The sequence below is a fragment of the Macaca mulatta genome, chromosome 14 (genome assembly GCF_049350105.2).
Source record: "Macaca mulatta isolate MMU2019108-1 chromosome 14, T2T-MMU8v2.0, whole genome shotgun sequence".
NCBI lineage: Eukaryota > Metazoa > Chordata > Mammalia > Primates > Cercopithecidae > Macaca > Macaca mulatta.
In genome coordinates this window covers 8,346,096-8,374,055 of record NC_133419.1, presented here as the reverse complement: position 1 = coordinate 8,374,055, position 27,960 = coordinate 8,346,096, and the positions used below count along the sequence as shown (strand labels likewise).

The 27,960-nt window shown below is 51.5% G+C and overlaps 2 protein-coding genes and 1 pseudogene across 13 annotated transcripts; 2 read left to right on the top strand and 1 right to left on the bottom strand.

Annotated features, from left to right (window-relative positions):
- Positions 1-289: 289 nt before the first annotated feature.
- On the bottom strand, positions 290-7,530 carry GAL3ST3 (galactose-3-O-sulfotransferase 3). Its single transcript, XM_001111547.4, has 3 exons — positions 7,380-7,530; positions 3,654-3,890; positions 290-2,017 (listed from the first exon to the last, which is right to left on the bottom strand). Exons 2-3 carry the CDS (start codon positions 3,776-3,778, stop codon positions 847-849), a joined length of 1,296 nt encoding a protein of 431 aa, XP_001111547.2. The 5' UTR covers positions 3,779-3,890; positions 7,380-7,530; the 3' UTR covers positions 290-846.
- A 2,862-nt stretch (positions 7,531-10,392) lies between these two features.
- On the top strand, positions 10,393-27,518 carry SF3B2 (splicing factor 3b subunit 2). Of its 12 annotated transcripts, none has more exons than XM_028833219.2 (22): positions 10,393-10,550; positions 10,706-10,752; positions 11,060-11,137; positions 13,184-13,423; positions 13,647-13,694; positions 14,920-15,037; positions 15,338-15,444; positions 15,795-15,891; positions 16,058-16,149; positions 16,571-16,786; positions 16,943-17,080; positions 17,257-17,337; positions 17,524-17,751; positions 18,307-18,456; positions 19,734-19,823; positions 19,936-20,043; positions 21,063-21,170; positions 21,461-21,603; positions 21,689-21,790; positions 26,570-26,669; positions 26,776-26,961; positions 27,300-27,518. In XM_028833219.2, exons 1-22 carry the CDS (start codon positions 10,418-10,420, stop codon positions 27,369-27,371), a joined length of 2,682 nt encoding a protein of 893 aa, XP_028689052.1. In that variant the 5' UTR covers positions 10,393-10,417; the 3' UTR covers positions 27,372-27,518. The 12 variants fall into 12 exon arrangements, with proteins under 12 accessions (XP_028689052.1, XP_028689051.1, XP_028689050.1 ...); XM_028833218.2 differs by having other exon boundaries at positions 15,335-15,444; XM_028833217.2 differs by having other exon boundaries at positions 13,644-13,694.
- Positions 11,177-11,259, top strand: LOC114672566 (small nucleolar RNA U13; annotated as a pseudogene).
- Positions 27,519-27,960: the final 442 nt, after the last annotated feature.

Below are 27,960 nucleotides of genomic sequence, written 5' to 3'. Positions count from 1 at the left end.
CCTATCTGCCTGGTTCACCTGTATCTCCAAATTACAGAGATGATGCTCAGTAAATGTTGCAGAATTTTGTGAAAAAGAACGATGTGGAAAGTGAGTGGGGCTGAGGTGGCCAGTCTGTGTTGGGAGCCTAGTCAGTCAAGCAGTTGAGAAGGGTTGTGGGCCTATGCCAGGTGGCGGGGGACCTTGAGTCCACGCCCCCATCCTCATGGCTCCAGCCACAGCTCCTCCTGGGAATTCGTTTCATCCTCAAATGTGGGGAATCCCGCTTCTATGACTGACATACGACTCGCACATTTTAAAGATGTTTTATTAAAAAAAAGAAAAACCAACCAGACAAAAATCCCAACCCAAGAACTCTTGGTTCTGATAGACTGGGAGCAGCTTAGGTCTGTGGGGAGGGTAGAACCTGGAAGACAGAAAAGTATAGGGAGCGTCAAGCCCTGGGAAGGAGAGCAAGAGCAGCCTTTCCCCAGGGCTCAGCCTCTCTCCGCGGGGCCTGGGCTTATCCACTTGGAAAAGACAGGTCGGGGGCGCTCAGCCCCCAGAAAAAGGCAGAGTGAGCAGTTCTGGACAGCCCTCAGGCCTCTCGTCAAAATCACCAACCAGCTGGGAAGAAGAGGGTGGCCCAGTGCTGGATCCAGCCTATCAGCGCCGTGCCCGAAGGCGGGGTTCAGCCCACGATAGGGAGAGGGGGCTCACGGAGGCGTACCCCAAAGTTCGGCGAGGGACTCAAGCCCCTTGAAAAGAAAGGGCTCTCATGGGGCAGGACATGGAGGCAGCGCCTGGCTGAACTCCTGGGAGGGCAGGGCAGGACCCAGGACCCATACTCCTAGAGGCCTGCGGAGCTCAGGGACCCTGAGGCCCGCGAGGCAGCACTCGGATGGGCCGAGGCGGGGGATTATCCAGGACCGGCTCGGGCCGAGCCCGCGCACCGCCCCGGCGCTTCTGCTTGCGCAGCAGGTAGTTCGAGTACTGGACCTCGGGCATGGCCAGCTTGAGGCAGGCCTCGGTGGCCGGGCCGGCGCCGCCGCCGGGCAGGTCGTAGCCCATAATGTCCACTTTGCGGCTGGGCTGCCACGGCTGCAGCTGCTTGGTGCGGATCTGCGCGGCAGGCCGCAGCACTGGCTCGTCCCCGAAGCAGCGCCGCAGTAGGCGCTGGCGGGCCTCGCGCAGCTCGCGAGCCTCGCGCTCCACGCACGCGCGGCCGGCGCGCGCCACGCGGCGCCAGAAGGTGGCGTTGAAGTGGTCGTAGAGGCCGGCGTCCAGGGCGTTCCAGGTGCGTGCCGCCCGCGCCAGCGCCGCGGGGATGGCGGCCAGGCGCGAGCTGGCGGCGCGCGCGTTGAGCTTGGCGTAGAGCACGTCGTCCAGGTCCCAGGCCAGCAGGCGCCGCAGCAGCACTAGCGACTCGTCGAAGTACTCGGCGATCATGACGAGCGAGAAAACCTCCTCCACCTGGCGGATGAGGCCCGCCAGGTAGGCGGCGTCGTCGCGCGGGCTGCGCTCATTGTCACCGCCCAGGTCGTAGGCCAGCGTGTTGTGTGCGAACATGGCGAAGTGCTCGCCGGCGCGGTAGTAGGCCTCGGGCGTGCGCAGGAAGGCCTCGAGCGAGGCGTTGGGCACGCGCCGGAAGGCCGGGCAGTACTGGTTGTAGTAACTGAAGAGCGACTCGAACATAGCGGCCGGTTCGCGAAGGATGGTGACATAGACGGTGCCGGGCGGCATGAGGCGCTCCAGCTCCGCACGGTCGAAGCGCAGGTGGCTGGCCAGCACGTGCGGCGGCCGCGTGGCCGGGTGCACGAAGTGCGCCGAGAAGTTGCGCGGGTAGCAGAACTGGTGCTCGCAGCTCGGGTGCGGCAGGGCCACCGTCAGATTGTGGCGCTCAGCAAAGCGGAACAGGATGTTCTGCACCGTCGTGCCTGCCGTCTTGTGAGTCTTCAGGAAGGCCACGGTCATGTGCTTGGGGCGCGGCGGCGAGTTTCGCAGAGGAGGGCAGCTCAGGGGGAACAGCTTGGGGTACCTGCCAGGCCCGAGGGGTGTGCAGAGAGGAGGGTGTGAGGGGGCTGCTGCTTGACCCCTGGCCTTACCCAAGGACTGTGGATGCCCCACAGCGCGGCCCCGCCTAGTCTGCACTCATGGAAAGGTCGAGGGCGGTGCTGGGTAGCCTCTAAGATGCCCCCTATGATCCCTGCTGGCCTCCTGGTATTTACGCCCTTGAGTATTCCCCTCACCTGAGGTACGCTGGACTTATCAGTGCATCTAAAGAAGAGGAGAGGGCAGAAATGATGGGATGTCACTTCTTAAATTTCATCATAGAAAGACTGTGGCTGGCTAGTATCTTGGTGTCTTTCACTTAATCCGGGATGACAGATGCTGGGGGAAGCAAGCTGCCATATAGTGGGCAGCCCTATAGGGAGCTACCACTAAGTGGGAAAAGCCCATAAGGACCTAAGGTCCTCAGTCCACCAGCCCGCTTGAAGACCTGAAGCCAGTCAAAACCACGTGAGTGAGCTTGGAAGCTGCTCCCTTCCAATCAAGCCTTCGGATGAGACTGCATCACCAGCAAACACCTTGGTTGCAACCCCATGAAAGACCTTGGTCCAGAAGTTCCCAATAAACCGCACCTGGCTTCGTGACCCACAATAACAGATGTTTGTGTTTCCAGCTGCTAAGCTTTAAGATAATTTGTTTATGCAGAAATAAATAAAGGATAAAGACCCCTGGAGATCTTTGAGGAATCCCACTTTGTATATGTAGAAACTGAGGGCCAAAAGGAGAACAATCACTTACACAAAGTCTGGAGACAACTCACATGGTCACTAAATCCTTTTGTTCTTTTTCATTTTTACTCTTTAGCTGGCTCCTCACTTTGTAGATGGTTGGCACTGGGCTCTGCAGCAACCCATTGTTATGTTTCTCTTAAGGCCTCTAAAGCCTCATTCATTCAGTCATCAAATATTTTTTGGGTCTCCACTATGTGCCAGGTTATGCTAGGCTCAAGAAATACAGTAATATACAAAACAATAATCATAGCCCTCGTGAAGCTTTCATTTCTGTTGCTCCATTCTTAAAATATGGGTGTTTGGGATTTCAAACCAGCAAATTATCTGGCAAGGAGGGCTGGGCCCATTCACACCATTCTCAGGGGCAGACAGTGTAGAAAATGGGGACATCAAGTGCCCGGAGAGGTGCAGGGATTTGTTGGGCTCACACAGTGAGTCAGAATAGGGTCGGGGTTCCCATGAATCACATGGTATCCTGTATGAGGGTGACTGGCTGCGTCACACACATCATGTCTCACTTTATAGATGAGAAAACTGGGGCTCAGAGAAGTGAGGGAACTTGGCCTTGCCCAGCACTAGGGAAGTCGTGCGAAGTTGTTTCCACTGCGGAGATGCTTAGCTGCATGCTCTGGGAAGGAGTTGAGCTGGATTCGGATCTCAGCTAACTGATTCTGTAACTTTGAGCAAGTCACAACCCTTTCATTGAAGAGCAGTCCCTGTCCAGGGAGGCTGTGTGGCCCTAAAGGGAAAGCACGTTCAGAATAGAGGGAAAGAGCCAAGCCTAGCAGGACTCTTCTGGCAGGTGGAAGAACGGGGAGGGGAGCTCTGGCCCCCCTGGGGCCCCGCCCCCTCGCCGAGGCCACGCCCCCTTACCAGCTGAGCTGCGCCCCCTGGTGGATGAGAAGGCTTACGGTGCTGCACCCTAGCACCAGCAGCAGGATTTTCCGGCGGCTCATCATCTTGGTGGCCTGCTGCAGGCGCTGGAGGATGGGTGGCATGGCGGAGTACCCACCCCTGGACCAGCCAGGGCCTCGCTATCCAGGACTCCCTTCACAGGCACTCATGGGGGATCCTGTGGCTCTGGTAGCAGGGCCAGTGTTCCCGAGAAGCCTGGCAGAAGAAGGCAGATGAGTTTGCAGTGGGCAGAGGAGATGGGCTCTGCGCCCCAGCAGGTCTGATGCAAAGAGCTCCAAGAGGTGGGGTGAACAGAGAGGCCAGAGCAGATCAGATTCCTGCCTCCTGCTACCAAGACCCTATCTCCTCACTGCTCCAGATAACCTAGTCTTGGGTGGAATTACACGGTCTGGGGTGTAGCCAGCCCTTCAGGCCGTAGCCACTCCCACCCCTCAGCCCTGTCTCTGTCTCTCTGCCTGCTCCTAACTTGTCTTTGTCTCATGGTCATTTGTACATGTCTCCCCAGTGGAGTGGCTTCAGCACCAGGGCTTAGCTCAGAACAAAGAGGTCTCAACTCAAAGTTTCCTCTCCTCCAGGACTCCTTGCACAATTGCTGTAGCCCAGGGTTGGTCCTGACTCCCCAGAGAAACCGAGCTTCTCAGAAACACTGATCAGGCCTTCACCTCCTTGGATCGATACGGCTTTGAGTCGAAACTGCAGGCTTACTCTATGTACTATATTATTACATACTTATTCCCATTTAGTCCTCACCACAGCCCTGACATAGGTATTATTCCCACTGTACAGATAAGGAAACTGAGGCTCTGAGAGATGATATCACTTGTCTATAGCTACACAGCTGGTAACAGTAGAAATGAGATTCATACCTGCTGTTTCTGGCTCCGAAGTCCATGCCCTTAGGCACTGTATATGCTATTTCTGTAAGAGAACTGATTTCCCCAACCTTGCCCTAGACTCTGGCAATTCTGCATGCTTCTGAGTCCTGAGCGCTCCTAGCTGGGCTCCTGCCCTGAGGGCCCAAGACTGAGAAATTCATGAGGGAAAGGAAGGTCTTGAAATTCTGGAGCCCTATCTGGATTCCATCCCCAGACACCTGAAACCCAGGCAGCCCCATCAGCTGACTCTGCAGGGAAAAGTGCCTGACCAAAGCAATGGGATGGCAGCCTGGGCGGGGGTGCGGGTCGGGTAAGAGGTGGCTCCTGCTTGTTGCCCTACTGAGGATCTCCAGGAGAAGGTGAGCTTCCATCCCAGGTAAGCCCAGGAGTGAGAGAAGGGAGGAGGGCCTGGTCTCGCACAAGTCTCCTTTCCCCACAGGAATGCCTTGGCTTAACGGCAGCCCAATCCTGGGCAGCTTCTATGGAAAGTCCGCTTCAGCAGTGATGCCTGTCCCCAAGCTAGGGTGGGGCCTTAGTCTCCAGGTTCAAGTTCAGCTTCAGCCCTCACACATATCCTTCTCCATGGGGGAGGGGGAGCCTGGAACTTGATGGGCATGTGCATGTGGAACTAGGACACCTGGGTCCCAGGAGGGGTGAGGTAATGTGAAAACCCTTTTGATCATCACCTTTTCCAAGAGCCCTGGGCTTGGCTTCCAGTCTCTCTTTTTGACCCTACTGCCTTAATCCTGGATTACATTTAAACCTGTTTGGGTGGAAAGATGTCCTGCTTATGCCTCCCCTTCTCTCTAGGCCTTATCGCTGCTTCCCTCCACCTGCCTGCAGACAGACTTAATCCGGCCGGAGCCAAGGGTGAAGGGTCCAGTCACAGAGGGCAACCAAGGGCACAGCAGAGGAAGTCTAAGGCCTTCCCTGTTTCTTCAAGGATTGCTGGGGCAGAGAAGGGCTGGCCTGGCCTGGCTGGGGCTGCTTGCAGGAGGAAGTGAGAGCCCTTGGCCCTCTAAGGATACACACCTTTTTCCTCTGTCATTCCTGCTGCTTAGAGAACTTGGTGATTAGACAGAAGTGTCCCAAGAGGGGAAGGGGTGAGTCTACATCTACTTTTGCTAAACTTGCAGAAACCACCCTATTTCTCAGAGGATTCAGAGTCAGCCAAGGAAGTCAAGCCTAGCTATGGGGGACCTTTCCCGGGGCAGAGCTTCAACTGGCCTCACAGAGTGACAGGTGCCTGGTATCCCCCTCCATCCACTCCCGGGCCTTTCCCCACTTTCCCACATGGCTGAGCTCTGGGGAGCTAGCCAGGCCCCAGTCTGAGGCTGCTTAGGGGTAGGGGACAGGGCATCCTCAGTGCAGGAATTCCCTGGACACCAGCCCCTGAAGGTGGGCACTAGCATCTGTATGGCCACTGTCAGTGACAGGGTGTTCATCACCTCCCGATACAGCCTGGTCCATTTCTGAGCAACTTACAGCTGTTCAGGTTCTTTCCCGGACAGCCAGGATTACCCTGCCAGTGGTAGCACCCGCTTCAGCCTGCCCCTTCCACCTCCCATTCTGCACTCTTGGTAGTGCTGCCCTCCTAGAGCACACAGAACATTTTTCTCCATGACAGACCTTCAGGTATTTGGAAGCAGTAACCCTGTCTCCTCTGGGCAGGCACTCGGCCAGGCTAAACATTCCAGGTCCTGAGAGAGGGTGCTGCTCGGACATTGTGGGAGGCCTGCCTTGCCTTGGCAATTTGACTCCAAGATGCCTGTTTTGGAGATGGAGCCAAGGCAGTGCCTGTCAGGGAGGGGTCATTGGGCTGGGTTTACATCTGATTTTCTGGCTGGTGTGGGGTGCATGGTGGTGCTGCTGGAGCCAAGCTTTACAGCAGTGGCCCTGGCTCCTGCCTTCAGATGCTTCACACAACTCCCCATTCTGCCTGGTGTCTTCTCCATGGAGAGAGTTCTCCCAGCTATCCCAGGCAGGTCAGGACGCCCAGGCTTATCAGAATGTCAGTGCTAATTTTAGTCAGAACAGTCTACCTCACGCTGCTGCCCAGTCTTGCAAATTGCTTGCTTTTCTCTAGGGAACCAAAGAAATAGTAGAGCCTACCAGAGCTTTGAAAATGGGCCTGGGTGCCCACCCTCCTAAAGGAGCCCTTTCTCCTCTGTCTCCTCTGAGCTCTAGAGCTGAAACTGATGTACTCAGAGGAAGGGGTGCCCTGGACTGGACTACTTGGCCCTGACTGCTGGATGGCCCGGAGACTCCATCCTGTCCTGACTTGAGGGATAGGACAGCCCAGTGTTGAGGGACCCTGACCCAGGGTGCTCCAGAGGAAGCTGCAAATTACTGAGGGGTAATTTCAGGGGGTCTGCAAAGTACTGGCCCAGGAGAGCACATCTTTCCACCTCCCTCTTTTTCCTCCTCCCCCACCCCCCAGCCTGCACCAGGTCTGCCCCTGGCCCCCCAGCCTCCCCTCTCTCTCATCCACCCCTGCATCATCCCTGCCTCGGAATTCCCTCCATCCTCCTGTCTCCATTAGTGCCCACCCGCACCATACCTCCCGCTCCCTCAGTTTCATCCCAGCATCCCCCAGGGATCCTGCCAGTGGGATCTGGTCACCATAGGGGATAGGCCAGATTGGCCCGCTCACCCTATCTTCTCCCACTTTCCAGGGGTAGAGCGCCCCCCTCCTCATGCTTTCCAGGCACTAGGCCCCCAAGATACTCTCTCGCCCGCCTCTCGGCCCCCATCCCGGTCTGGTCCACTCCCACTCCCCCAACCCCAGGCCGGCCACTGCAGTACTCACACCGCGCGCCTGGGCTCTGCCTCTCGCCCGGGCTGGGGGCGGCCGCCGCTATCTCTAGACCCTTGTCTTGAAATCCGCACGGGGTCCGAGGGTGCCCAGGGCCCTGCGCGCCGAGTGCCGGTGGCTTGCCTCTCAGCGCCTGGATGGGATCAGGTGGCGGCGTCCGCTAGGCTCGCTCCTCCCGGCTCTGCCCGCCCCCCGCCCCCCATCGCACACCGGAGGCAGGCGAGGGGCGGGGCCAGGCCGCGAGCAAGTAGGGGAGAGGGGAGAGAGGGGAGAGAGGGGAAAGAAAGCGGGAAGGGGGGTGGTCTCCCGGCTTGCCCGCTGGCTGTCGTGAACAGTCTCTGGGTGGCATCTTCAGATGCAGTTATCTTACTCTGGCAACCTTGCAGAGTTGGACACTAATGTGGCCAGCTGCCTTCTCTCACTCAGACAGGGAAACTGAGGCCAGGAAGGTGTCTGGATGCTCCTGCATTGCTGGGTATTCCGGGGCACCACCGGTCATATTTGGGCTCCTGGGTGAGCGAGACACAGGTACACTTGCAGGTACCCACATCCTCTCTATCCTCCTCCAGCAGAGAAGCAGTGCTCCAGCCTTGTCTGGTCCCATCTGTGCCCACACACCCACTTCCCTTCCAGCGTGTCCCCCATACCTTCTGATGTAGCTTCTGGCTGCTCACCCATTCTTCCTCGCTAGGACTCCAGACCCACTCACTCCTGATCAGAGCTATAGTGAGGCTGGGACCCCTGCCTAGGCACCTGCCATCAGGCATCAAAGAACCCAAGTTCAATCCTGGTTTGCTCTTAAATCCCAAAGTCAAGAGGCAACTCCCTGAGCCCTATTGCTTCCAGCTCTAAAATGGGAAGCTGTTCTGAGGTAGCAGAGATAATACACATGAAGGATTCATGTGAACTTCTTAGTCCTCAGTTCCTATCACCTGGGAGCTGGGCAGCAGCACCTCTCAAAGCCATGCCAGACACTGAGAGCCCCACACTGAGTTCTGTGGCTGACCTGCCCACCTGCTTTTTATTTTGCTCTGGGCCTGGTAAAGCAAGGATCCTGGAGCTGGGTAGTCATCCAAAGGTGGGACTGGAAGGGGCTGGATACGCCCTTCTAGGTCCACATAGGAAATAGGTAGTATTGTATGAGGGTCCTTGTTACGGTTAAGGAGGAGGAAATTGGGACTCTGAGAGTCAGAAGGACTGCTGGTGGCCCCAGTTCGGCCCCTTGGGCATGTCACCTTCTCTGCCCATCAATCCTCCACTGTGTACAATGTCGGGGTCGGAGGAGGATCTTGATACCTTGCCTCTTTCCCAGAGCTGTCATAAAATGAGGCTCCACCATCAGCCTTTAGTTTATCCTGCCTCAGAGACCCCGCCCCCTTCCCTAGCACCTACACATCGCTTGAGGCCTTCAGCCTCAGATGACCTGCTCTGGGCTCTCCAGTTACAGGGAGCAGAAGAGCCTTCCTTTGGGCTAGAAAGGTTCTGCCTGAGTGGGCTGACAAGCTGGAGGGAAGGGCACCATTGTTCTGTCTTCCTTACTGTCCTTTCCAGGTTTGGCTTCCCCTCTGGGAGTGGCAGCAGGAGCCTGCCATAGTGATATTGATGCAAAGGGGAAAGGTCAAGGTTTGGGTAGGAGGAAGAGGACTTCCCACCCAGTGCTAGGATGTGAGCCAACCTTTCTCAACCCAATCCTTTTCCCTGTCTCTCCCAAACCTCACCTTCCCCAGACCTGGTGCCCCATTCTTTTTTCCCCTGTTCCCAGCTTCTTCTCCACGGGGGGCAGTTGGCAAAATGGAGCTGGAGAAAAGATCTGAAGGGGATGTTTGGGGGAAAATGAGACCATTTCACTGAAGTCTCCCCATTCCCGTACTCAATACACATAAAAACACACACAGTGAGCCTGGCTGTTAGTGACAGGGCAGAGCTAGTGGCAGAGGTGGGGAGAGAAATTGAATTGATGGTGTGGGACAGCGAGAGGTGGATGCTAGGCAGGCAAGAATCCCTGCCAGTATCTGCCTCTGTCCCCAAAGACCACGGGGAGTTGGGGTGGGGAGTGGGCGGCAAGGTGGGCCCCCAGTGCAGGTGCGGCTGAGGGAAAAGGGGCCTGAGTTTATTTTTGAGACTAAAAGACACAAATACTGTCACCAGAAACATTGTTCCTTTTTCCCAGTAATCATTTATTGGGCGCCTCTTGAACGGCAGGTGATGCGAGACTGAAAAAGATCAAGTCCCTGCTCACATTTTTGGGATGCAGGTAGGAAGAAAGGGCAAGAAAGACTTATCAAACGGTGGAGATTCGAATGTATTATGGGAACTCTAAGAAAGGAAAGGAAAGCGGGAGAAAGCTTAGTGAAGACGACATTTGAGCCGGCTTGGAAGGTGGAAAAGGGGGCTTTAGTGTCGCCCTTCCCCCAGGTCGGCAGCTGGAGCTCAGCCCGGGCGGGCCCGCTCCTCTCCTGGCTCGGATCCCCTTTCAGCCCATTCATCCGGGCCTGGGCCGGGGGTGGGCGGGCAGACAATCAGACACTGTTTTATCCCGGGCATTGGCTCCAGCCTCCCGCTTGGCGCCCGCAACGCGGAGCCGCCGGGGAAATGAGTCTCTCGGGACTCCCTGGGAGCGTAAGAGTCCGAGGCTCTGACCGGGGAGCCGGGCCGGAAGGCTTGACAGCCTGCGCTCCCGCAGGTGAGGCGCAGAAAACACTCCCTCCGGGCAGGGCCAGCCTTCCCCGCAGCCCCGCCCTCCGGCCCGCCGCCGGCCTTCTGGGCCGTAGCCTGGCGCAGGGCCCGCAGAGACCGAGACCTGCGCACTACAACTCCCAGGAGGCCTAGCGACCAGACGGCCGAGGGGCCACTGGAGAAAGGGGCGTCTGCGGCGAATCCCGTCGCCTAGCGTACCGCAGCGGGTGGGCCTCCGTGCGCGTCGCCTCCCAACCAGAGAGGACGTGGCGTACGGCGCCGCCGGAAGTTCCGGAAAGTGGGCCCAGAGGCCGGCCCGAGCTTCCGGGTTGGTCGCGCGCCTTGCTGCGGCCAAGATGGCGTCCGAGCATCCCGAGCCTCCCAAAGCGGAATTGCAGCTGCCGCCGCCGCCACCTCCAGGCCACTATGGCGCCTGGGCTGCCCAGGAGCTTCAGGCCAAGTTGGCAGAGATCGGAGCTCCGATCCAGGGTGAGGAACACAGAAAGTCGAGGGACCTTTACGGGCCTGCGGAGAAGCGGAGCCTGGTTACCCGGGAGACCCGGGCGCGAGGGGCGGAGGCGGGCAGCTGGGGTCTGACCTGGCCGGGCTTGCCTGCTCCATTGATCGTGTACTTTGCCCCGCAGGTAATCGCGAGGAGCTGGTGGAGCGGCTGCAGACCTACACCCGCCAGGTAGGTGTTGGCGGCGGGACGTCAGGATAGGCCGAGCTTCTCCAGGAGACCTTATATACCCCATCACGGCTCGGTCTTCATTCTTTCTTTATCTTGGCACAGCAAGGCGGAGGCTTGCCCTTTTTGGCTTGTTCTTGCCTTTGCCAGCTTAGTTGTAATTTCTTGTATCCATCTTGGTCCTCTTCAGTGCCCAGCCGGAGCGCTGGCAGACAGGCACTGGATACGTTTTGTTAAATGAATTGGGAGAGATCGTCGATTAGTGAAACAGCTAGTTTTGGACTGACCTAGAGTCCTTTCTCTTTTGCAGACTGGCATCGTGCTGAATCGGCCGGTTTTGAGAGGGGAAGATGGGGACAAAGCCGCTCCACCTCCCATGTCAGCGCAGGTAGGGAGGTTCTTCCATTTTTTAAGATTCTATCTGCTGATCCTTTTGTAGTTCATGAGCATGATGATTCGGTGTTCGCGTGCATGTGTGAGACGTCACACCCTTGCACATCTCGCCTGACCTGAGTGGGGAATAGAAAGATTCCATCTGTTCAGGGTAGCCCTTCCTCTCAATTGCAGTGTACTTGAGATGCAACTGACTGACTGGGCAAGGAGGTACTGCCATGACAGAATTGTGAGCTCTTCAGTTCTCTCTTTGATGCTGATACTTGCCTCCTTTTCCACTGTCTGCTTCTCCAAATTCTACCTGTCATTCAAGATTCAGCTTGTGGCCAGGTGCAGTGGCACATGCCCGTAATCCCACCACTTTGGGATGCTTAGATGGGAGGATCACTTGAAGCCAGGGTTCGAGACCAGCCTGGGCAACACAGTGAGACTCTTGTTACTACAAAAAATTTTTAAAAATTAGCTGGGCACGGCAGCACATGCCTATAAAGTCCAAGCTACTGTCTAAGCTGAGGCTCAAGGATTGCTTGAGCCCTGAGGTTCAAGGCTGCAATGAGCTCTGGTTGCGCCACTGTACTCCATGTACTCCATCCTGGGTGACAGAATGAGACTTTACTTCTCTGAAAAAAAAAAAAAAAAAAGGTTGGGGGGTGATGGGGCAGGGGCTGGGAGATTGTCAGGAAAAATAGCAAATGCACGCCAGAATTAATACCTAGGCAGTGGGTTGATAGGTGCAGCAAACCACCATGGCACACATTTACCAATGTAACAAACCTGCACATCCTGCACGTGTGCCCCAGAACTTACAATAAAATAAAATAAAATAAAAAAATAGGGGGAAAAAAAAGAGGCAGGGGATGGTGGCTCATGTCTGTAATCTCAGCACTTTGGGAGGCCAAGGCGGGTGGATCGCCTGTGATCAGGAGTTTGAAACCAGCCTGGCCAACATGGTGAAACTGTCTCTACTAAAAATACAAAAATTAGCTGGGCGTGGTGGCACATGTCTGTAATCCCAGCTACTTGGGAGGCTGAGGCAGGAGAATCTCTTGAACCCAGGAGGCGGAGGTTGCAGTGAGCCAGTGAGCCGAGATCAGGCCACTGCACTCCAGCCTGGGCGATAGAGCAAGACTGTCTCAAAAAAAAAAAAAAAAAAGAGAGAGGCAGGGCGTGGTGGCTCACGCCTGTAATCCCAGCACTTTGGGAGGCCGAGGCGGGCAATCACTTGAGGTCATGAGTTTGAGACCAGTCTGGCCAACATAGTGAAACCTCGTCTTTCCTAAAAATACAAAAATTAGCCGGGCATCGTGGCAGGCGCCTGTAATCCCAGCTACTTGGGAGGCTGAAGCACGAGAATTGCTTGAACCTGGAAAGCAAAGGTTGCAGTGAGCTGAGATTGCACCATTGCGTTCCAGCCTGGGTGACAGACTCTATCTCAAAAAAAAACAAAAAACAAAAAACAAAACAGCTTGAATACAAGGAAGCCCGACTTGTCCCTACCCAGCTGGAAGCAATCACCCTCTTCTTTGCCTGCCCCAGGAACAGTTCCCATGTTCTTTTGTGAGACATTGAGAGCTCCCTGATTTGATTTCATACTCCTTGCATTTAGCAGTCATTGGGGTTTGCATTGCCCTGGTACAGTGGTTCCTGTTTATTTAAGTCCTCTCAATTTCCATGTTGCTTCTGATCCAGGATTTGCTTCTTTTTCTCTAAAGCAGTGGCTCTGACCTAGGATCTATTGATTTCTGTGTGTAGAATGAGGAGTCCCTAGATGGCCTCAGAGGTGTCTTTGAGTCTCCTGGAATTGTATGCAGAGTCTGTATTCAGGATATCTTTCTGGAGAGAGTGGATAGCTTATTGTGGTTGGTGCCGGAAGTTAACATTCTCATATCTTTATAGGGCTATGGAGCATTCTCTCTTACGAATTAGGAACTATGTGTCATTTGACTTAGAATCCCAGCTCCTGACTCAAAGTAGATCCCCCAGATATGTGCAGATGAGTAGATAAATGTTTCCTAATTTTATGATCATATTTTCTCCACAGCTCCCTGGAATTCCCATGCCACCACCACCTTTGGGACTCCCCCCTTTGCAGCCTCCTCCACCTCCCCCACCACCTCCACCAGGCCTTGGCCTTGGCTTTCCTATGGCCCACCCACCAAATTTGGGGCCCCCGCCTCCTCTCCGTGTGGGTGAGCCAGTGGCACTGTCAGAGGAGGAGCGGCTGAAGTTGGCTCAGCAGCAGGCGGCATTGCTGATGCAGCAGGAGGAACGTGCCAAGCAGGTAGGGCAGGTGGAAGCCCTGGCCTGGGCCTCATTAGGTCCCTGAAGGGGCAGTGGAGCCTTAAGAGAAAGCTGGGTCCTAGAACTAAGGCTTCTGGGAAGGTGGGGACTAAATATTGGAACATGGGCCCTTGACTGGAAGAGGATCTCAAGAAGCAAGAGTTGTGGCAGATTGGCCCGTTGGGTATTGGTGCTGGTATGAACTTGTTTTCTTTTTTAAGCAGGGAGATCATTCGCTGAAGGAACATGAGCTCTTGGAGCAGCAGAAGCGGGTAATACCCCTCCCCCTAACCTTTGACCTCATGGTCCAATCCATTGGCTGTCATTTGTATTGCTTCGAATGCACCAATCAAGTTTTGTTCCCAACTAAGTACTAGTGTCTTCCAAAGCATTCAATTTTTCTTGAAGTTCAGGAATTGACAGACTATGACCTGTGGCCTGTATGTGCATGGCCTGTGAGCTAAAAACAACTTTAAAATTTTTTAAGGATTATAAGAAAACCCAAACAAAAATATGTACCAGAGTCCATATGGTAATCCATAAAGCCTAAAGTATTTACCTTCCGACCTATTCAAAAAGAGCATGCTGACTTCTGCTCGCCTTACATGACATCATTCTAGATAGGACTCTGGGTAATTGAGTTATTTGTATTGGATTTAGACAAAATAGGACTGTAAGTCTGGGAATGTTATATAAGATATTTGGCCCCAGAGGTGCGTTGCATTAGTCATTACGCAGTGGATTACTCAGGAGTATTAAAAACTGAGCATTAAAAGCAACAAGTATGAGCTGGGCGTGGTGGCTCACACCTGTAATCCTAGCACTTTGGGAGGCTGAGGTGGGCAGATTGCTTGAGCTCAGGAGTTCGAGACCAGCCTGGCCAACATGATGAAACCCTGTCTCTATCAGAAATACAAAAATTAGCCAGGTGTGGTGGCGCATGCCTGTAGTCCTAGCTACTTGGAAGGCTGAGGTGGGAGGATGGCTTGAGCTGGGGAGGCAGAGGTTGCAGTGAGCTGAGATCATGCCACTGTACTCCAGCCTAGGCAACAGAGCCAGACCTTGTCTCAAAAAAAAAAAAAAAAAAAAAACCACAAGTCTCAACCTGTGGATAAAGTACTGTCTTTGCCCAGATTGTGCTGGATCTTGAGGGGTAGATATAAGAAAAGAGCTCAAAAGTTTCTAATGTATCTTTTGGGGAAGAAAACTCTCTGAAAAGTAGAAGGCACTGTTTGGCTCAATATGAAATTCCCTGCTTGGAACCAGAAGTTTCCTGGGGTTTTCCTTGGTGTTATTTCTAGGGATTTTCCGTTGTGATGACAGGGCTCCTCCATTTGGATTAGTAGCCTGGAAGTGTGGGGGTGGAGGGGATGTCAGCACCCAAGGGGTTTGTGATTGTTCTCCTTGGGCCCATTACCCGCTGAAAGAATGCATTTGCCAGGGGCTGCCTGCCAAACTAGTTTTCAGGCAGTGTCTACTCCCACTTCCCTCCCGTAGGCAGCTGTGTTATTGGAGCAGGAACGACAGCAGGAGATTGCCAAGATGGGCACCCCAGTCCCTCGGCCCCCACAAGACATGGGCCAGATTGGTGTGCGCACTCCTCTGGGTCCTCGAGGTGAGACCCTGGGATGGAGGGGAAGAGCAAGAAAAGTGATTTAGACATTTTTAAAAAGACTTTTAAAGTATCTATCCCATTTAAAAAGAGCATATATAATAAACATACAGTTTAATGGTTTTTTACACACTGAATACACCCGTACAACCAGCACCTGGACCATGATCAGCACCCCGAAAGCCCCGCCACACGCCCCCCTCCCCGCAGGTTCACCATCGCCCTTTTAGCAAGGGAGGGAATTTTGTATGTGAGTGTTTTGTCTCTTCTGACATTGGATTTCTTTTTCCCGTCTCTCAGTAGCTGCTCCAGTGGGCCCAGTGGGCCCCACTCCTACAGTTTTGCCCATGGGAGCCCCTGTTCCCCGGCCTCGTGGTCCCCCACCGCCCCCTGGAGATGAGAACAGAGAGGTGAGACTAATGATTTCCTCCTAGGTATAAGAGAGTGGTAGTTTAGGAGGGGACTATTTTTGGATTTTTAGAGAAGGGTTCTGTGAGAAGATGGGGGGACTTAAATTCCTGGGGGTAGTGGGGAGCCGTACTTATTTAAACTAAGGGTACAGCAGAGGGATTGGGGAGACATTACTGAGGCAGAGTCTTGGGGTCCCTCTGAGGAACACTGAACCTCACTGAGCCCAGTTGGTGTTGCCCACTCTCTGCTGCTTACATCACCTGGGCAGCAGCCTTTCTAGTCCAAGAGGTAGAAGCTGGTGGGAAAAGGGCACTGTGATTCGCCTTCTCTGACCGGTTGTCTCTGGCAGATGGATGACCCCTCTGTGGGCCCCAAGATCCCACAGGCTTTGGAGAAGATCCTGCAGCTGAAGGAGAGCCGCCAGGAAGAGATGAACTCTCAGCAGGGTGAGTGCCAGGCGTCCTGAGGCTGTAGCCACAGAACCTGGAGAGGCTGAGCTGAGTCCTCGTCCCTCTGTCCCTTTCCCTTGCCTCTTGGTAAAGGCAGGTTACTGTGAATGAATGCAGGGCGCAGTGGCACCATGAAGACTCGTTACCACCTTCTTCCTTACAGAGGAAGAGGAAATGGAAACAGATGCTCGCTCATCCCTGGGCCAGTCAGCGTCAGAGACTGAGGAGGACACAGTGTCCGTATCTAAAAAGGAGGTAGGGGTTGGAGCTGAGTCTGGAAGGAAAGGCAGGAGATGGGACTTGGGTACGGAAATAACACAGTTTATAAGTGTTCAGTAAGTAATAGCTTTTGTTTTGTGCCAATTTCCACCCTCAGCATCTTACAGATATTTTTCATTTAATTGCTTTTGAGTTTCAAGTACTATGCGTGCCTACATTTTACAGCTGAAAAAGCCGAGGTTCTGAGACGCACAGTAATTTACCCAAAGGCACACAGCTTGTGAGTGGCAGAACTTTGGAGTCTGCCTCCAAGGCCCCTTCGCAGCCACTTCATGAGATGGCCTCCGAAAAGCCTGACCGTTGAGCTGTGGGGGAGACCGGGGGAGGAGTTTAGGGGTTGGGGTGCTGGCACAGTACTTGGATTCCCTGACCCAGCTGGTTTTCCTCCTCCTGACAGAAAAACCGTAAGCGCAGGAACCGAAAGAAGAAGAAAAAGCCCCAGCGGGTGCGAGGGGTGTCCTCTGAGAGCTCTGGGGACCGGGAGAAAGACTCAACCCGATCCCGTGGCTCTGACTCCCCAGCAGCTGATGTTGAGATTGAGTATGTGACTGAAGAACCTGAAATTTACGAGCCCAACTTTATCTTCTTTAAGAGGATCTTTGAGGCTTTTAAGGTACAAGGAGAGCGTGCTCGGAAGGGGCAGTGCCAAACAGGGAAGGGGCTCAGAGGTGGGTGCGAGGCAGCAGTGAACAGGCATGTTTTTAGTGCTGGCTTTAGGAACTGGGAAGGGGCTCAGAGGGCAGGGGTTTCACCTTGTCTGCCTCCTCAGCTCACTGATGATGTGAAGAAAGAGAAGGAGAAGGAGCCAGAGAAACTTGACAAATTGGAGAACTCTGCAGCCCCCAAGAAGAAGGGATTTGAAGAGGAGCACAAGGACAGTGATGACGACAGCAGTGATGATGAGCAGGTCAGGCCCAACCCTCCTGGTGGGAAGCAGGGACTCTGGGCACAGGTGACTGAGATGCATCCAGAGAGGGACCATGGTGAACACTTGCAGAGCTTTGGGGGCTTAAGTTTGGGGTGAGTTGGGCAGTTTCATTCACATCTGAGTCCTGCTCAAAAGAGGTGATTGTTCTGTTCTAGGAAAAGAAGCCAGAAGCCCCCAAGCTGTCCAAGAAGAAGTTGCGCCGAATGAACCGCTTCACTGTGGCTGAACTCAAGCAGGTAAGCCCTGAGAGTATTCTGCAGGCCCTGGATCCCAGCTGGGAGACCACCTGGGGAGCCAGGGAGGTGAAAAGGAGTTCTTTGAAGGAGGTGTGAGTGATTTGGGTTTAGGTCCTTTGAGGAAGAAGAGCTTCAGAACTGAGAAGTCAGGGCTCTCAAGAACATGCATTACTATGTGTTTTCCAGCTGGTGGCACGGCCCGATGTTGTGGAGATGCACGATGTGACAGCGCAGGACCCTAAGCTCTTGGTTCACCTCAAGGCCACTCGGAACTCCGTGCCTGTGCCACGCCACTGGTGTTTTAAGCGCAAGTACCTGCAGGGCAAACGGGGTATTGAGAAGCCCCCCTTCGAGCTGCCAGACTTCATCAAACGCACAGGCATCCAGGAGATGCGAGAGGCCCTGCAGGAGAAGGTGAGAGCCTGCCCTCGGGTGTCCCCATCCTTCACAGCAGTGTGCTTCAAAATGGGAATATGGGTTGAAACCCACCTACCACCTACTTGTTACTTGTCTAATTATCCTTTTGTTTTCCTTCTCTGCTCTTCTTCCCCTCTGCCTTCACGTTGCCAGCTCACCTGGTGACTCCTTTCTCAGATGCACTTTGTGGCTAGGGATTCATGGTGGTTGTGTAACTTCTTAATTTTAAAGCTTTTAGTTAAATGCTCTGAACTTAGGAGGTACAAAAGAACACGGGGATGTCTCTGCCTTCCAGAGAAATGAGGAGATTCATCTCTTGATGAGATGGTTAAAAACTAGTTATTGATAGACACAGCTGAGGCTGATATTGTGGAGTCTGTTTTGTTCAGCATGCATTATGTAATTTTGAAGGGTTTGAGCAGGAAGGATTTTGGTGACTTTCGGGGTGAGATAATTGAGGCTTCCCTTGATCTCTTTTGGAGTTGGGAGCTGGATTCTCTACATGAATTTGGTGAGTACTTGTTAAGGCTTGTCTTCTGCCATTCTCTACAGGAAGAACAGAAGACCATGAAGTCAAAAATGCGAGAGAAAGTTCGGCCTAAGATGGGCAAAATTGACATCGACTACCAGAAACTGCATGATGCCTTCTTCAAGTGGCAGACCAAGCCAAAGCTGACCATCCATGGGGACCTGTACTATGAGGTTTGGGAGGGGGCTGGGAGAGGTCAGGCCGGGCCTTGGGGTTGAGACTGTCTAGGGCTTTTTTTTTTTGAGACGGAGTCTCGCTCTGTCGCCCAGGCTGGAGTGCACTGGCGCGATCTCCACTCACTGCAAGCTCTGCCTCCTGGGTTCACGCCATTCTCCTGCCTCAGCCTCCTGAGTAGCTGGGACTACAGGCGCCCACCACCTCGCCTGGCTAATTTTTGTATTTTTAGTCGAGACGGGGTTTCACCATGTTAGCCAGGGTGGTCTCGATCTCCTGACCTCGTGATCTGCCCGTCTCGGCCTCCCAAAGTGCTGGGATTACAGGCGTGAGCCACCGCGCTTGGCCTTTTTTTTTTTTTTTTTTTTTTTTTTTTTTAAATATGAGGTCTCACCCGTTACCCAGGCTGGAGTGCAGTGGTATGATCTTGCTTCACTGTAGCCTCTGCCTCCTGGGCTCAAGCAGTCCTCCCATCTCAGCCCCCCGAGTAGCTGGGACCACAGACACACCACACCCAGCTAATTTTTTGTATTTTTGGTAGAGACAGGGTTTTGCTATGTTGCCCAGGCTAGTCTCAAACTCCTGAGCTCAAGTGATCCACCCGCCTCAGCCTCCCAAAGTGCTGGGTTTACAGGCATGAACCACTGCACCTGGCCCAGGAGGGCTTCTGAAGCAATTACAATAGTTCCTCAGCCTTAGAATTGCCCATTGACTACCCTTGGATGAGATGGAATTTAAATTGAGGTCCTATTTGGAGGAGAGATGCAGATCTGGTGGCTTCTTTCCCTGATAGACTCTTCATATCCTGTCTTAGAAGTGATAATGATGGTGGGTGGTTTAGGGATGGAGGGGCCAAGGGACAGTTGCTTTTAGGAAACTTTTAATATTGGGGGTGGTAGAGAAGTTGGTATTTTTTTTTCCTGATCCTTGAAATCGTAGTCCCCTTGATGTCATGGAATTTATGAGGTGGAAGAATTTTGCAGATCATCCTGTCGAGTGCCCTCGTTTTACAGATGAGAAGGCAGGTCCTAACGTTGGCTGTGTTCTCATAGTGGGTTATTGACAGCACTGGGAGTCTGGCCTGGTTTTTATTCCTTCCCCGACTTTGGCCAGGGAAAGAAGTGATGAGAATCAGAGTGGGAGCCAGGTAGCCCTCACTGGGATTTTATATCTGATGTGGGTTAGGTCTTCTCGCCTTTGTTTTCACGTCCTCTTGCCATTGTGCTCCCACTGAGTGTCTGGGTCTGCAATGTAGCATGCTCTGTTTTTCCCTCAGGGGAAGGAGTTCGAGACACGACTGAAGGAGAAGAAGCCAGGAGATCTGTCTGATGAGCTAAGGATTTCCTTGGGGATGCCAGTAGGACCAGTGAGTGTCAGTTAGCTGTCTGGGGAAGCAGCGAAGTGGGTGGGGATTGGAGCGGAAGGCAGTGACAGGGATACGGTTTGGCAGATGGTATCCTGTTCTCTTTTTCCTGCAGAATGCCCACAAGGTCCCTCCCCCATGGCTGATTGCCATGCAGCGATACGGACCACCCCCATCGTATCCCAACCTGAAAATCCCTGGGCTGAACTCTCCCATCCCTGAGGTGAGCATTGTCCTTTCATTCATTCTTGGCTGTTTCTGCTTTTGAACTGGAAGGTGATTTTTTTGTTTTCCTTCTCTAACTCCACCATGTGTTTCTTTATTTAAAAAAATTTTTATTGACACATAATATTTGTCATATACCATGGGTATGTGTGGAAAAAACAAGTAATGGTTTTTGTTTTTTAAAAAACTGACATGCTCATCATAAAATATTCAGTCAGAATTGACAAGTACAAAGATGAAAGCAAGTCACAATTTTACCACTCAGAAATAGCCAAATTCACTATTTGGTGAATGTGTTTCCAGATATGTCTCTGAATATAAGAATGGCCAGAGAGAAATAATTTTATCTTAGCCAGATGTGGTGTCTCAACACCTGTAATCCCAGCACTTTGGGAGGCTGAGGTGGGAGGATCCCTTGGGGCCAGGAGTTTAAGACTAGCCTGGGCAACATAGTGAAACCGCATCTCTACTTTAAAAAAAAAAAAAAGAAAAGAAATAATTTTTTTTTTTTAGTTTCACTTCAATCTATCAGAAATAATTTTATCTCAAGAATGTCTTCAAATTTATTCTTATTTTAAAGTAATCATTAAAAAAATTGACAGATAAGAGTCATTAAAGTAAAAAAGTAGTATTGTTAAACTTTAGATAGAAACTTCCGCCCCTTAAGATAAATAGATTCTGAACAAGCTAGCCTTCCAAAGTTAGGAAAACTCAGTAAGAAATTGAAGTCATGTTTTCAACGTACGTATTTTGGTTTCAGACAGCAGAGACTCTGCCATGACAGAAGAGGTTATTAGCATACTTTCTGCCTCCTGTCTCCTTATCCTGTTGCCTCCAGATTTTAGTTGTTTATTAATTTTGGTTTCTAATGCTTCATAACATTTAATTTTATTCTGCAGTCATAATTTCCAGAGTTCCCAAGCGTCAGCTCTGTACTTTTGAGTGTGCCTTTTCTCTAGGGCTTCAGAATTTCTTTTGCAGCTAAGGAGTGAACTGATTGTGCTCACTGTCTTGCAGAGCTGTTCCTTTGGGTACCATGCTGGTGGCTGGGGCAAACCTCCGGTGGATGAGACTGGGAAACCGCTCTATGGGGATGTGTTTGGAACCAATGCTGCTGAATTTCAGGTATGGGCTATGTACTGGCGATCTTGGTTTTACTTAACATCATGAAGGTTAGAGATTGTTGGTTTATAGCTTCATTATCAGGGAGTTGCGTGTTCTGACACAGCAGAGCCTGGAAAAGGGCAAACATTTTCCTGAGATGTTAACGCAAGCCCCTCACTGGAATTTGAGCTCTAGGTAGGTAGGGATTATTGTCTGTGTGTTGACTCTTAACACCCCTTCAGCTTAAAACAGCCTGGTACATAACAGGTACTTAGAAAACATTTGTTGACTGATTAAGTGATTTCTTTCAGACCAAGACTGAGGAGGAAGAGATTGATCGGACCCCTTGGGGGGAACTGGAACCATCTGATGAAGAATCCTCAGAAGAAGAGGAAGAGGAAGAAAGTGATGAAGACAAACCAGATGAGACAGGCTTTATTACCCCTGCAGACAGGTGGGGGAAGCAGAGAGTGCCTCTTGGAAATGGCTTATCTTTGGGGGCCTTCTCTTTACTCCAGAGCTTGTTCCTCTCTTCACAGTGGCCTCATCACTCCTGGAGGCTTCTCATCAGTGCCTGCTGGAATGGAGACCCCTGAACTCATTGAGCTGAGGAAGAAGAAGATCGAGGAGGCGATGGATGGGTGAGGGTGCCAGACAGGGCTTCACTTCCCGTTGGCTGACTGGCTGACTGTTGTTCCTTTCTCCCCCATCCCTTTTTAAAAAATTATTGAACCAACTCTGCCAGGCGATACTCCAGGCAGGGAGGAGTCAGCAGTTGAGGTAAACTGGTAATCAGAGAACAAGATACTTTCAGATGTAGATAAGGATGCTCAAGCAGAGGAAACTGGGTAATGGGATGGGGTGGCAGGGAGGCCTTTGGGAAGGCCTCATTGGGGAGGTGGTGCTTGAACTGAGACCCGAATGGAAAAGCGCCAGCCACAGGATCATCTGGATCAGAAGTAACAGTAAGTGCAAGCAAGTGCAAAGGCCCTGAGACAGGGATGCGCTAGTATTTTGAAGCTCCATTTTTAGGTACTTGAATGTGTGGTGTTGTTAGGTCTTCATGAATTGACCCCTTTATCATGAAATGACCCTCTCTTTATCCATTCTGCTCTTTGTTCCCTTTTTCCTGTTTTTATACCTTCTTTTGGATTACTTGAACAATTTCTATGATTCCATTTTATCTCCAGTGTTGGTTAATTAGCTGTTAAGTTTTTGCTTTGTTATTTTAGTGGGTGCTCTGGGGTTTATCGTAGATCATGTCTATATCAGGATCTAGCTTCTCTTGATGTCACACTGCTTCCAGATGGCATTAAGAGCCGCGATAGTGTACTTCGCTCTCCGCCCAACTTTGCACTGTGTTATCATGTATTTACATGTTATAAATCCTGTACTGTATAGTTATTTTTGTTTAAATGGTCAGTTATCTTTTAGGGAGGTTTAAATAAGAATCATGCATGAAGCCATGTAGTTACCATTTTTGTTTCTTTCATTTCTTTGTGTAGATACAGGTTTCTATCTGATATCATTTTTCCTCTGCCTGAAGGGCTTCCTTTAATGTTTCTTTAGGGGTCATGGTGGCTTACGCCTGTCATCTCAGCACTTTGGGAGAAGGCTGAGGTGGTAGATTGCTAGAGTCCAGGAATTTTGAGACCAGCCTGGGCAACATAGTGAGACCCCATTTCTACAAAACAAACATTTCTTATATTGTGGGTCTGCTGGTTTTGAATTCGTTCAGCTTGGGTAGTCTTAAAAATTCTTTATTTGGCCTTCATTTTTGAAAGATCTTTGCCAGGTATAGGATTCTAGGTTGACAATTTTTTTTCTTTCAATACTTTTTTTTTTTCTTTTTTGAAATGGAGTCTTGCTATGTCACCCAGGCTGGAGTGCAGTGGTGTGATCTTGGCTCACTGCAACCTCCACCTCCTGGGTTCAAGCGATTCTGCTTCAGCCTCCTGAGTAGCTGGGATTACGTGTGCATGCCACCACATCCAGCTAATTTTTATATTTTTGTAGGGATGGGGTTTTGCCATGTTGCCCAGGCTGGTCTCGAGCTCCTGGCTTCAAGTGATCCACCTGCCTTGGCCTCCCAGAGTGTTGGGATTATAGGCGTTAGCCACCACATCAACCTTCTTTCAGTACTTTTAAGATGTTGCTCCAGTGTCTGTCTTCTTTCTTGCATTGTTTCTGGTGAGAAAGCTGCTGTCATTCTTACGTTTGTCCCTGTGTACATAATGTGTCATTTTTATTTGGCTGTTTTTAAGATTTTATCGCTAGTTCTAACAATTTGACTGCAATGTGCCTAGGTGTAGTTTCCAAGTGTTCCTTTGCTTGGGGTTTTTAAAGCATCTTAGATCTGGGTTTTTAGTTTTTATTAATTTGGGGGAAATTTTGGTCATGATTTCTCCAAATATTTTCTCTGTTCCCTTCTCTTTCCTCTCACCTTATTCCTCTGTTAAGTTGTCCCACTGCTCACTGATGCTTTTCATTTTTTTTTTTTTTTTTTTTTTGAGACGGAGTCTTGCTCTGTTGCCCAGGCTGGAGTGCAGTGGCCGGATCTCGGCTCACTGCAAGCTCTGCCTCCCGGGTTCACGCCATTCTCCTGCCTCAGCCTCCCGAGTAGCTGGGACTACAGGCGCCCGCCACCTCGCCCAGCTAGTTTTTTGTAATTTTTAGTAGAGACGGGGTTTCACCGTGTTAGCCAGGATGGTCTCTTATCTCCTGACCTCGTGATCCGCCCGTCTCGGCCTCCCAAAGTGCTGGGATTACAGGCTTGAGCCACTGCGCCCGGCCGATGCTTTTCATTTTTAAAGAAATTCTTCTCTCTTTGTATTTCACTTTAGAAAATTTCTTTTTTTTTTTTTGAGACGGAGTCTCACTCTGTCCCCCTTGCTGGAGTGCAGTGGCCGGATCTCAGCTCACTGCAAGCTCCGCCTCCCGGGTTCAGGCCATTCTCCTGCCTCAGCCTCCCGAGTAGCTGGGACTACAGGCGCCCGCCACCTCGCCCGGCTAGTTTTTTTTTGTATTTTTTAGTAGAGACGGGGTTTCACTGTGTTAGCCAGGATGGTCTCGATCTCCTGACCTCGTGATCCACCCGTCTCGGCCTCCCAAAGTGCTGGGATTACAGGCTTGAGCCACCGTGCCCGGCCACTTTAGAAAATTTCTATTGCTATGTGTTCAAGTTTACTATTATTTTCTTCTGTAATTTCTGGTCTAACAGTAATCCCATACAATATAATTCTCCTTTCTAGAAGTTTGATTTCAGGTCTTTTAAATCTATTCTTTCTCTCTTAACTTTTTGAACATGTGGAATGCAGTTATAACAATATTTTATTTTTATTTTATCTTATTTTATTTTATGATGGAGTCTTACCCTGTTGCCTAGCCTAGAGTGCAGTGGCATAATCTCGGCTTACGGCAACCTCTGCTGCCCAGGTTCAAGCGATTCTTGTGCCGCAGCCTCCCAAGTAGCTGGGACTACAGGTGTGTGCCACCACACCCAGCTACTTTTTTTGTATTTTTAGTAGAGACAGGGTTTCACCATGTTGACCGAGCTGTTCTTGAACTCCTCAGGTGATCCGCCTGTCTCAGCCTCCCAAAGTGCTGGGATTATAGGCATGAGCCACCACACCTGGCTATAACAACATTTTAATGTATTGTCTGCTAACTCTAACATCTGTGCCATTTCTGGGTTGATTGCCATTAGTGGATTCATTTTCCTCATATGGATTGTATTTTCCTACTCTTTTGCATGCCTGGTAATTTTTTTTTCTTTTCCTTTTTTCTTTTGAGAGAGGTTCTCACTGTGTTGCCCAGGCTGGTCTTGAACTTCTGAGCTCAAGCAGTCCTCCTGCCTCAGCTTCCCAAAGTGCTGGGATTACAGGTGTGAGCCACCAGACCTGTCCAGTGCCTGGTAATTTTTTACTGAATGCTAGGCTTTGTGAAATTTACCTTGTTGGGTCCATGATATTTTTGTATTCCTGTAGATTTTCTTCAGCTCATTCAGGAATATAGTTATATGGAGCTAGTTTGATCCTTTCAGGTCTTGTTTTTGGGGTTCTTGAGGCAGGACTGAAGCAGTCCTCCCCACTGTGAGGCACAAGTGCCTGTGGACTCTACCCACCGCCCTGTGAATCAGGAGGTTTTTCCGTCTGGCTAGTGGGAGTTGCACTATTCCCAGTTCTGAGTGAGCAGCAGGTGCTGTTACGAATCCTTTCGGGTGCTTCTTTCCCTGTCCTTGGTAGGCATGTGCTGCTTAGTACTCCCCTGCATACTTGAGGACCTTCTCTAGGTCTCTTGAGTTCTCTCTCAGCTCTTTTCTTCAGTACTCTATCCTGTGAACTCTAGCTGCCTTGATCTCCCTGGACTTTCAGCTTCATCCTCCCAACTCATGGAGTCCTCAGGGCTCTCCATGCGTTTTCCCTCTGTTCTGTGGCCTGCAGACTCTTGGTGCAGTATGCTGGGGCAGTTGAAGGGCTCATTGCATTTGTTTCCTATCTTGCAGGAATCACTGTGCTTTGTTGCCCCATGTCTAGTGTCTTGAAAACCACTGTTTCATATATTTTGCCCATTTTTTGGTTGTTTCAGGCAGGAGGGTGTATCTGGTTCCTGTTGCTCCTTGTCAGGAAGCAGAAGTCTCAAGCTTTGCATATTCAAGGAAGAAAAATAAAGAAGGGTACTGTGGACAGAGTATAGTGAGGAGGGCTTGGGTAAGGGATCAGGCTATGAACCCTTTAGGTCATGGTAAGGAGTTTAGATTTTATTCAGATAATGATCAGAAGCCTCAGAGGGTTTTGAGCAAAGGTCTGACAGGACCTGCCATCCATTTTAAGCCATTTTCTCTGGCTCTTGTGTGGAGAATAGATTGTCACCTCTTCCAGTGGGAGAGGTGGAGATGATGGACACAGTCTGGGGTAATAGTGGTAGAGGTGCTCTTATTCCTAGTGTAATCCTTGAAATTAGTGGTGAAACTGGCTGTGGATGGCTCTTGCGTCGGAAGGCCTGAAGTGTGAATTACGTACATGAGAACTCAAGGCATGACATTCTTCGGGTGGGAACTGTTGTCGCCTGCTCTCTCTTGCTAGCTTCTCTGTACCAAAGTTCTCTTGGAAACTTTGAGCCTCTCTGACCTTTTGACCCTTCTGTACATGTGGGAGTCCTGGTCTGTGATCCCCTAACTTGGTTTAGGGGGCCCCTTAGCTCCATCTGTGTTCCCTGGAGTCAGCACTGTGCCACCCTCCCCTTCCCCCTGCCCAATTATTTTCTGTCATGGGCTTCCATGAACTGCAGAGGCTGCATCCTTGGGGAGCTCAGAAGTTCTCCAAGGCGCTGAGTGGAGGTGCCACCTGTATCTTTTGTTTCTGCTTCTGGAGACCCTTTTGTCCCTTCCTTTTTGGGCCTGATCCCATTGTCCTTCACAGAAGTGAGACACCTCAGCTCTTCACCGTGTTGCCAGAGAAGAGAACAGCCACTGTTGGGGGAGCCATGATGGGATCAACCCACATTTATGATATGTCCACGGTGAGTACTTGGAGGACACACTGCTTTTGGAGGCTGAGAAGGGCGGCAGAAGCTAGGGCTTCTCTGACTCTCTTTGGAGGTGACAAGGCCCTGATCTCCTTTCCAGGTTATGAGCCGGAAGGGCCCAGCTCCTGAACTGCAAGGTGTGGAAGTGGCGCTGGCGCCTGAGGAGTTGGAGCTTGATCCTATGGCCATGACCCAGAAGTATGAGGAGCATGTGCGGGAGCAGCAGGCTCAAGTAGAGAAGGAGGACTTCAGCGACATGGTGGCTGAGCATGCTGCCAAACAGAAGGTAGGCGCTTCCAGGGGCGCTGGGCTGGGTGAGAGCCAGGGACCCTGGCCTGCCGTTTTCAGTGGTGTGGTGCCCTCTAGTGGTGAGAGTGAGGGTGGCCTCTGCTTGCTGCCCTGTGCGCTTAGATTTGGAAGTCTTAGAAATCCTCCAGTGGGCTGCCCTCTTTAAGGACGATGAGGGGGAGGAACTCAGCCAAGTCTGAGAGGGAGCTCGAAGAGAATCCAGATTCAGCACCTTTCCCACAGACTTCTATGTCTATGTCAGGCTGCCCACCCTTGTTTTGGGGGTCTGGGGGTGGTTCAACCTGTTACAACCTGTGTCTCTTTCTCCCTATACAGCAAAAGAAACGGAAAGCTCAGCCCCAGGACAGCCGTGGGGGCAGCAAGAAATACAAAGAGTTCAAGTTTTAGGTCCCCTCATGCTGGCCCTTTTTTTGGCCCTCCGTCTGGATGCCTGGGCTTCACAAAAGAGCCATCTCTCCCGCAGTTCCCAAGGACTTGTCATTTCATGTTCTTATTTTAGACCTGTTTTGTAAATAAAGCTGTTTCCCAAGGAAAGAGATGAATATGTAACACTCCTGATCCTCCCTCATCTCCTTTTAGCCCCTTCTTGCAAAAGGACTAAAATAGCCTCTTTCTACAATCACTGGGCTGCCCCAGTAACCACGAACATGAACTGGGATCAGATGGCGCAGTTGACTGGTGGTGACGCCAACCCCGGGCTGAAATCTGTGTTTCACCACTGCCCTGCTTTGTAGGAAGGCTTGGGGGAAGTACCTCTAGGTCTGGTTTGACCTTACTACTTTGTCCTTGGGGAGTAAAAATAGCCAGCTTAGCGCCCTAGCGTGGCGGAGGAAGTAACAGTGGGCTTGGGAAGTAGGCCAGGGCAGGCCTTCCCAATTGACCTTGTGACCAGAAGTCCAAGTCCTTACCTGTGTGAGAACTTAGCTCAAAAGCTAAATTGTCCTGAGTCCATGCGAGCCCTTGGCTTCAAGCAACA

Coding starts and splice junctions, on each gene's coding strand:
- GAL3ST3 (XM_001111547.4), bottom strand. CDS start 3,778: ATGCCACCCATCCTCCAGCGCCTGCAGCAGGCCACCAAGATGATGAGC. Junction 2,018..3,653: donor CAGGGGGCGCAGCTCAGCTG/GTAAGGGGGCGT, acceptor CGGGCCTGGCAG/GTACCCCAAGCTGTTCCCCC.
- SF3B2 (XM_077962297.1), top strand. CDS start 10,418: ATGGCGTCCGAGCATCCCGAGCCTCCCAAAGCGGAATTGCAGCTGCCG. Junction 16,150..16,570: donor TGTCCGTATCTAAAAAGGAG/GTAGGGGTTGGA, acceptor TCCTCCTGACAG/AAAAACCGTAAGCGCAGGAA. Junction 17,338..17,523: donor CTGTGGCTGAACTCAAGCAG/GTAAGCCCTGAG, acceptor TGTGTTTTCCAG/CTGGTGGCACGGCCCGATGT.